At 41.1% G+C, this 9,937-nt stretch overlaps 1 protein-coding gene across 1 annotated transcript; it reads right to left on the minus strand.

Annotated features, from left to right (window-relative positions):
* LOC109723350 (receptor-like kinase TMK4) lies at nucleotides 321–9,702 on the minus strand. Its single transcript, XM_020251687.1, has 2 exons — nucleotides 7,388–9,702; nucleotides 321–1,176 (listed from the first exon to the last, which is right to left on the minus strand). Exons 1-2 carry the CDS (start codon nucleotides 9,600–9,602, stop codon nucleotides 743–745), a joined length of 2,649 nt encoding a protein of 882 aa, XP_020107276.1. The 5' UTR covers nucleotides 9,603–9,702; the 3' UTR covers nucleotides 321–742.

The following is a 9,937-nucleotide window of genomic DNA, read 5'->3' on the forward strand; positions in this document are numbered from 1 at the left end:
TGAACACCTTCTCCCAAACCACTCCCCACTTCCTCTCCATCCTAACTAGTGCAAATTTTGAACTGTTACTTCAAATGATGTATTTTTGCACAATGAAACTACAGCATTTAAACATGAATGGCTGCTTATACCATTATGCGACAATAAAAATCATTGTTAATGCTGTCGAGAACATATTTCGCATTGCATGAGTATCTCCTATATGGCTTAAATTTTCCAGTCATGTAATGGCAGGTACTTAAGTCTACAAGAATGAAGAAGAACAATAAATATTACAGAGAAACCACACATGTAAGTAATTCACTTACCATCTCTCAACATTCACTCAATCATCCATTATGGCATTCCACAATCATCAGGACAAAAGGACGCTTGTCGGATTGTATCATTCTCTCAGTAGAATCAAAAGATACAATAGTAAATAAATTTCATCTTGATTTAAGTTACATAATGGACTAAGATCAGAATGATAAGATATTGAAAGGAAAAAGAACAACAAATAAAACAAACAATTTAATCCAATGTTTTCAATCACTACACTCGAACCCAGGTACAGTAGCGACAGTTTGTGGTAGGATAAGTTACATGGCACTGGGCAGATTCATCGCTTCCGACTAGGGCAAAGGTAACACTATCCAGCAAAGTACCTTCCTCATCGTACATGCCCACAACAAGGCATTGATTTCTTCATTATTGAAGCACTTGCGAGCCTTCAGCCATTTCCTTTTCGGCTTCTGCTTTACTAGTCAAACAACTCTGTTGTGGAAGTTGTATCACTATATTTCCATTTCTCGAGTCTCTCGTTTAGCCCCAAGCTTGACTCCACGTCAGCATCATCATCCTCGTAGCTCATGGGTTTCCACTGGTCCACCAAGGGCGAAAGGCAGTTGACGCAATGACTCATATCGGGCCTCTGGAAAGGCTCGCGTGCCGTGCAGTGGCGTGCGAGGTCGGCCACTTCCATCAAGCCACAGCGGGCCTCGTCATCGAGATCGAGTGTAGGATCGACGCACTTAATGAACCTCTCCTTGTCGAGAATGTTTCGCCGGAAGCAAGATACAAGATGGCTTTCTTCATCGGGAAGGGAGTCATCAAGTACTTTCCTTCCAGTGATTAGCTCCATCAGTATCACACCAAATGCATATACATCCACCTTGGTAGTCACTTTCCCTGTAACTGTAGAACAGAAATTATAGGGTTATCCATTTGTATATACCTTGTAATAAACAAAGTTGCAAAGATTTTAACTAGCTTCTGTTAACAAGGAATCTTGAAATTACACATGAATATTTTGTGCTTTTATACCTAGTACAGAGAAGAAACTAATTCGCCCATACCCACTCCGAATGCTCACATTCTTTTACCAAGGCATCCTCACAAAACAGAGTTTGTTGTCTTATAGTTGTTCGAGCCTGATATACGACTGCAAGTTTGTAAATTATGATAGTATCTAGCTGTTAGAGTAATTAACAATTAGCGTAATTAGTGTAATTGTGTAGTTAAAGCATATCTATTATATTTTCTTTACTTGATTGTCCCAGTTGTATTATAGCTGGCTTATACATTTATATAATGCACACTATATATTCAATATAAGCCAATAGGGTGGAATGGTGGGTTTTACCCAAAGCTTTTATGGTATCAAAGTAAGAGGTGCTAAGTTTGAGTCTTGCAAAGCTTCTAGCATTATTTAATTTCCTGCCATTTAACTAAAATTCACGTCTTGGGTCTATCAACCAAGTTTCGAGCCTAGACGTGAGGAGTAGTGTTGAATATAAAATATAAAAACACCATTCTCTAGTAGCTTATGTTTTTGGAGAACAACAGTTATTTCACATAATTTAACACTAGCTAACTTTCTATAGTATTAGATTCATATACTCCTTTGCCTTTGTAATGTGAGTATTGTAGATTGATGTATTTAAGTAAATAAAGTAAATAATGTACATTGATGTATTTAAGTAAATAAAGTACCAGATTAGAACAGTTTGTCAAACAAATGAGCGATAGTTCGCCTTATGTTAACTGGAAACACAAAAGTTACTAGATGATACAGCATCTTATCAAAATCATTATCAAAGTCATTATTCAGCAACAGGGGACAAACAAGAACAACTTCTCTGGGTTAGTAAGATTCTTAGAAGAATCGACAGTTTCTTTGTCATCAACACTCAGTCAGAAAGAAGGTGCCAAAAGTAGATTCTAGATTGAGCATGAAAATGAAAATCAGTTATTAGCGTGCGATGATTCTAACCGCTTAGTTCAAGTTCCCTAAATTTCGTTTAGCTACATCTATCCCATTCCTTCACCTCCTTTCCATTCCAATTCATATTTGACTCGACAATAATCACAAACTATGAAACATGGACACGAAAGAAGGAATGGATATGACACATACAAACGCATTAATAATATGACAAATTTGTAAAAGAAAGGATTAGATATGAGAAGAAAAGCAACATACGAAATTAGAAAGGGTCTGGCCCCTTACAGAATCTTAAAATCTTAAAATAAAGAAAAGATACATCCTGAAATTACTATACTTTCATACTGATTGCTGGGCATAAAATTGAAGCTTTATACCAACTGTCGAAACTTCCAAACATCCTTAAAGCAATGCATGTGTTATGTATATACTTGTGTATATATATCATGCAACCAAGAATGCCTACGAAACTGATAATTTAGTAATGCGGGACCAACAGACACGATCAGCAGGCCTACGGGTTCAGTTCATTTGGGACATTTCAGATTGAGTTCACATTTGAAATGGATTGATAATTCTTACTTTAATTTAAACATACAAGAACGAAGGCTTTTTTCGAGAATTTTCTTTTGTTAATATACGCTTGGTAGGAATAAGAGATTTAATTTTTATTAGAAGATTTTGTGGAGATACTTGAGATAATGGTAATCTTTGATTTTGATTCCTAATTAGGTTTTATTTAATTCTTCTCATAACTGGGAGTAGATATGTTAGGAACTACAATAAATAAAGCCTCATGGATCCTGTTGTACTAATGAAGTTTGAGATTAATGAAAATTTTGAAAATTTTGAAAATTTTGTGGAGCCTTCAGGGCACCAATTTTGCCCTTTGAGCAAGACTCGCTCTAGAGTGAGAGCAAAAGAGTCAGTCCTGAGTTCTCTTCAGTTTCTGCGTTCTTCTCTTTTTACCCACTATTTTTTTTCAATTTTCATAATTTTCTGCAATTCTGGGAGCATTTTCTGATGTTTGCAAATTTTAAAATTTAATAGAATATAATCTTGAGAATGCTGCACAGAAGCCTGCAGCAGCATGCCATCCGGCTTGATTTTTCCTAATTTTCAAATGTTTTAATTCTGATGCCTCAGAAAAATCTCTAAAGTATTCATAAATTTTCAAAAAAAAAAATGGTTGAGACAATTTTGAAAATTTCCAGAAAATTTTCAAAATTTTCTAAATATGTTTTGAAATCCACCACAAAAAATAGGACCTCATATGTCATAAATCATTTAGGCTACGGGAAAACATAAAAGAAAAAAAAAGTCTATCTCCTAATCTAATCATTGTTAGTTGTTACTGTCAACGTGATCGCTCTAAACCTCCAAATCTCTCCATCCAAAAAAGTTCACATGCTACAATCCTAAGATCTAAGTACCCATCGGCACGGACCGTATCCATCGTGCCGTATCGTGCTAACAAGATATGGGCACGATATAACCCCCATACCGATGGCACAGCTGAAAACCATTTTTTTCTTTAAATTAGTAAATAATTTTCTCAATAAAGTTCAAAAAATTTAATAAAGATACATAATAAGCAATTAGAATATTTAGTTGCTAAAGAAAATAAATATTTTATGCCATTATGTATTGGCACATATGCATTTTCTTGACCGGCATGCATCGGCACAGCCTGGCACGGCAAGCACTGTGATGTACTATGCCGGAAAGTTTTCAGCACGACCTCGTGCCACGGTACTTAAATCCTTGCTACAATCCACATAGTTTATGTCTCAATACATTGTGGACGGAGAAAATAGGAGAAAGCTTGGAGAATAGAAAAAGAAAGCTAAAAGAGAATTACTCTTGCTTAGATTAAAATTTAAGAGAAAGAGATCGAGAGAATGTGAGAGAAATAAAACCCTCATAAGCTCATTTTACTTCCCTTCAAAGGTGTGTTGAAAATGACAGGAAAGAAAGCAATCTCAAAAGCTCATTTTCTCCTATACATCCAAATGTCAGAATAGAAAGTTATATTTGCTTTTCTCCTCTTCTCTCCATATATTGCCAGCATTTCAAAACATATATCACTGTCCACATTTATTGTCAAATGATCCTCAATTCAATCTAAGTCGATGATCAAGTTTATCATCAACTTGACCCACCCAAATGGCTTAACGTATTGTCGGACAAGACTATTCCAGGCAAAAAATACAAACAAAAAGGAAAATCTGAAGACATCAATAAGTCCTATTTGTTCGCAATTGTTCAAGAGAATCTGCAAATCGCTTGGCTTGTTTATGAAAATCAGGGAAGGGAACATCTATTACACTGCACTAAAGGAGGGTTGGGGAGCCATACATCGACACATGTTCCCCAACCCTCTCCTCAACCACCTGGTCTACTAATAAACTACATACACCACGCCTATTTTTAATGATTACTATTGTAAAATTAAAATCTAATCTAAGGAATGCGATTTACATCATATAAAAAGTCTATATACAAAAAATTACAGAATTTAAATAGCTATAATGAGGTTTTGGAAATATGGTTTATAAGATTTACTTATCCACCTGGTGCATGAAACAAATTCAATTCTACCACCGCACCTTTTCCTCCTCAACTATGAGAAATGATCACCTGCCCTCAGTGTATACGTGCATCTCATGCACGGAACCTACTTTTTAAAGATTAATATTGTAAAATTAAAACTTAATCTGATAGATGTGATCTACACTGTATAAAAAGCCTATATATAAAAAATCACAAAGTTTAAATTTATACACCCAGTTCCATTTTATTAATTATTTTATTATATATTTAAATTATTTTAACAGTTATTACCTCTAATCTCTTTCAAATATGCCTCTATAAAATAATCTATTTACTACTGAATTCTATAAAAATTTAGACCGTACATATACCAATTTAAATTATTTTTATTTAAATTAATTTAATTATTAAATAACTTCTAGATACAGCTTAATCTTCTCGATAAATAAAAGCCTGGTTCATAGTGTCCCTTATCTTGTAGATCGAGGGCTCGACTCCATAAATCCCTTCATCTTTTTTGGAGGTTAAAAGGCAAGCATTACATAGACACAACTTTGCTGTAATTGATCATTTCTTTTCTTTTCTTTCTTCTCTTTAGTTGGGTTGTTATAGTTCAATTTGGATATTGAAGTCAGATTTTTATTTGGAATTCTTTTTCTTTTTAAGTTTAGAGATCTGTTATTCCCCTAATAAGTCCATTGTTTACATAAAAATTAGGTGACGTTATAGTCTGTTCAATTCAACTTTTCAAAAGCATTTGCTGCTTGCTCAATAAGTCATCACAAGTGTCAGCCATCAAATAGTTGGTCAAAATGGGCCAAAATGATCGACTAGGTTGTTCTCCCAACAGAATTTGCCTTCTTGGGAGCTCTTTTGGGGATTTCATAATACTTTTAATGCATTATGTTGATAAGCATCACATTACTATGGCCAAGTATTCATGCTTCGCCAATAGAAATATGTTGCATCTCTCGATCTATTCTTTAATTAAATTAACCTGAAAAGATGTCAGAAAAAAAACAAAATAATCTTCAAGAAATATGTTCAATTCCAAAAACTCATGCAGGTCGCCTTTTTTATCAGTTCACAAATCATGTATAATATGAGAAGCAGGTTGATTGATGGAATTCTCTTTTGGAACTGATTTTCCTTGGTTTGAACTTTGAACTAACATCTATAAGTCTTCTCAAGAACCCATTAATATGATAATCACAGAGGATCTGACCATAATAGCTCAAGTTGAAAATTACACAAAAGAGATGAGCATAGTCAACATCAAAATCCCAAAGTAACTTCCAATTCTTTGAAAAGAAAGCGGTCATTTTAAAGTTCTTGCACGGCAACCATAGGATTTCTAATTTCTTAAAGCATGAAAGTCAAATTTAAATGACAGCAAGTGCTTTTGATCTTGAAAAATGAAGAAACCATGAATACAAAACTTAAATCTATTAGCAAGCTTTGTAAGTTACAACTGCAACTCAAGACAGATCTTGATCATGCACAAGCTATTAGAGTAGCTGGAGAATTTGACTTCTCTTATCGAGTGCCTTCCTAAGCTTAAAAACACACATCAGATTTCCCTGATTTTTCTAAAATAAACTTTCATAGCTAAAAACATGCATTTTCATTTACTAAATATAAGTTTTTTTCCCAATATAAGCTTTATAACATGCATCACATTTTTCCAATATAAGATTTTATACTTCCGCATTTTCATTTTCTTATTTAGTAAAGTTAATTCAGACAGCACAATTCTACAGCAGTATATCCTGGCATTCTCCGCATATTCTTCATTAAATGTCCTTATCCTTGGACCTTATGACTACGACATGGGAAGCAATTCAGATACAGTTCACTTGAATTCAATTAATATACCCCAGCAAACCACATTATAATCTACTTAAAAGATTGATCGATTACATGTCCTACAAAATGAAAAACAATTTACTCATCAATGAGGAGACATAATTTAAACAAAAAATGTCAGGCTCCTTTTTTTTTTATCTATATTCATGCATATAGAGGTTCTCAGAAGAAGCAAGAGAATACAAAACAAGGTCTTTCACTTGACTTTTGCGGTTACTTTACAATTCACGTTAGGCCTTACGATCTCCTCCTTGTGTATTAGCAAGTCTAAGTCTTCCTTAGATCTTTACTATACGTTTAAACCGTTTTGCTCATTTTAAAACACTAACATTATCTTCTAATGAAAGATTTATGGTAGAGGACCACAAATGTTGTCTTCTAGTGAAACAGTTAAGCAGCCCACTAGGATGCACATTTCTGACCCTATCCTCCAATCATTGACTAATCTTACTCATCTATTCCCATATTTTACACACACAGCTGTTTTCTTCATGATGATGACTAACATCAGAACTAAAGTTAAGAAAATTGAGATAGCAATGATTAACGAAAGCGAAAAGAACCCGACATGACGTGGCATATCTCCCTAATGCTCCTCTATTAAATCTTATTAACAGTAGCATAAATAGTGCAACATCAATGTTCTATCACTCAACTATTAATGTTGACCTCCAGGAAGCAACAATATTCAACATGTGAACAAAATAAATGTATAGAGTAATAAACAAGCAAAATTAAGGGATGGAGAAAAGCGACACTTACAGGCATACTCCGGTGCGAGATACCCAAATGTCCCCGCCAAACGCGTCATCATAGACTTGTCATTATCGGCAGCAAGCTTGACCAATCCAAAATCCGAAACCTTGGCTCTCGTATCCTTATCCAGCAGTATATTCGAAGGCTTGAGATCTCTATGAATAAACGTCTCTTGCGCCAAGCTGTGCAAGTACTCTATCCCCCTAGCCACATCCAAAGCCACCGTAAGCCTCTGCTTCCATGTAAGTGGAGGGTACCCGCTCACATGCCGATCAAACAGATGCTGACCCAACGTGCCCCCCGGCATGTACTCGTAGACCAAAAGCCTCTCGTTATCGTTATCGCAATAGCCCAAGAGGGCGACCAAGTTCCGGTGTCGGACCTTTCGAAGAACATCGATCTCGGCTCTGAACTCCTCTTGCCCTTTCTTCCCCATTAGTTCGCACTCGTTCCTCTTCACGGCGATCGGCGTCCCGTTATGATCCCCCTTGTAGACGATCCCGAACCCGCCCCTGCCCAGAATGTTGCTCTCGCTGAAGTTATCCGTGGCCTTCCGGAGGGACTGGATCGACATGTGCAGACCCTGGCTCTCGTAGATATTAGTGGTTGCGCTCTCCACGCTGCTCTGGCTGTAGAGCTGGCTTATACCTCCGCCGCTCCCTGTTCCGTTCGTGCCGACCACGCCGATCTTAACCATTTCCGGCTCCCGTGGAGGGCTCCCCGTCGGGATCGGCCCAAACTTCTTCGTGTTCTTCTTTCGGCGGTAATGCACGAGGAGAGCTGCCGAGCAAACGATCAGAACGACCGCAGCTACAACCGTTCCGGCAATTACGGAGGACTTGGACTTGGAAGCCTGGTCGTCACCGGGCGAAGACCCAGGCGTGCCGTCCCCTCCGGAGTTGGAGTTGCCGAAAGAGTTTCCGGAGAGCTTCAGCGTGACGGAAGAAGGGAAGCTGGGGACCTTCCCGGAGAGGGTGTTGTTGGTGACGTCGAGGAGCTGCAGCTGCGGGAGGGCGGCCAGCGAATCCGGGATGGGGCCGTGCAGCCTGTTGTTGGCGAGGATGAGCTTGGTGAGCGAGGTGAGGCTGGCGAGGGACGGCGAGATGGTCCCGGAGAAGTTCTGGTTGGCGAAGTTGAGCACGGTGACGTTGCTGCCCCTGGCGTCGCAGGTGACCCCGAGCCAGCCGCCGGCCGCGGCCCCGCAGGGGTCGTTCCCCGTCCAGGAGCCGGCCAGCGCGAGCGGGTACCCGAAGCCGGCGGCGACGTCGAGATCGGCCGTGACGCGGGGGTCGAACCGCGGGAAGGGGCCCTGCAGGCGGTTGTTGGAGAGCGAGACGTTCTGCAGCGACTTGATGGCGGGGAGGGAGGCGGGGACGGGGCCGGCGAGGGCGTTGTCGCGGACGTTGAAGGACTGCAGGGCGGTGAGGTCGGAGAGGTCGGGGATGGGGCCGGAGAAGGCGTTGGACTGGAGCCAGACGAGGGTGAGCTGGGGCATGGCGGCGACGACGTCGATGGGGCCGGAGAGCTTGTCGGGGGACTTCTGGTTGTTGAGGGCGAGGGTCTCGACGAGGGAGCCGGCGAGGGAGGGGGGGAGGGGGCCCGAGAGGCTGTTGTAGGAGAGGCGGAGGGCGACGAGGTTGGGGAGGGAGGAGAAGACGTCGGGGATGGGGCCGGTGATGCTGGCGTTGGAGGCGGAGAAGGTGGTGAGCGTGGCTAAGCCGGCGAGGGCGGCGGAGGGGAGGGGCCAGGGGGTGAAGGGGTTGTCGTCGAGGGAGAGGTACTGGAGGGAGGAGAGGCCGGAGAGGAAGTCGGCGGGGAGGGCGGAGAAGGCGTTGGAGTCGAGGACCAGGCGCTCGAGGGAGGAGAGGCCGGCGAGGGAGGGGACGGGGCCGGTCAGGCGGTTGCGCTGGAGCTGGAGGGACTTGAGGCCGGAGAGCGAGGAGAGGGAGGGGGGCAGGCTGCCGGACAGGGAGAGCCGGGCGAGGTTGATGTCGGTCACGCGCCCCCCGCCGCAGGTCACGCCCTCCCACTCCGGGCTGCACGGGTCCGCGCCGGGCTTCCACGACGCCGGCAGATTCGACAGGCTTCTCGCCAAATCCGACATCGCCTGCGCGTCGTCCGCCGACTTGCCCGCCCAACAACAAGGAAACAGAAACAGAAACAGCGGCAGCAGGAGATGGCGGCAGGAGGGGGGCAGAAGGGAGGATCCCTTCTTCCCCATTGTAATGCGAGAGAAATGCGTCACGGAGAGAAAGAGAGAGAGAGAGAGAGAGTTTTTTTTGTTTTTTTTTTGGGTTTTCTTTTCTTTTTTCGATTGATGGGTGATGGGGGAAGGGAGGGAGGGGAGGGAGGGAGGGAGGAGGCAGAGAAGGGTGGGCCGCAGTTGTCTCACAGACGGAGATGTGGGTTGGCAAAAGCGTGTGTAGGGCTTGGACTTTTTTTTATNCTCCCTATTCATTTTTCCGCAAAAACAATATATTGCCTATTGAAACGTGGTGCAATCTAAGACACACATTCGAATTAAAATCATTATGGAATTAAAATCATTATGAAACA

This window comes from Ananas comosus, linkage group 17, assembly GCF_001540865.1.
Source record: "Ananas comosus cultivar F153 linkage group 17, ASM154086v1, whole genome shotgun sequence".
Taxonomy (NCBI): Eukaryota; Viridiplantae; Streptophyta; class Magnoliopsida; order Poales; family Bromeliaceae; genus Ananas; species Ananas comosus.

Coding starts and splice junctions, on each gene's coding strand:
- LOC109723350 (XM_020251687.1), bottom strand. CDS start 9,602: ATGGGGAAGAAGGGATCCTCCCTTCTGCCCCCCTCCTGCCGCCATCTC. Junction 1,177..7,387: donor TCTCGCACCGGAGTATGCCT/GTAAGTGTCGCT, acceptor TCTGTTCTACAG/TTACAGGGAAAGTGACTACC.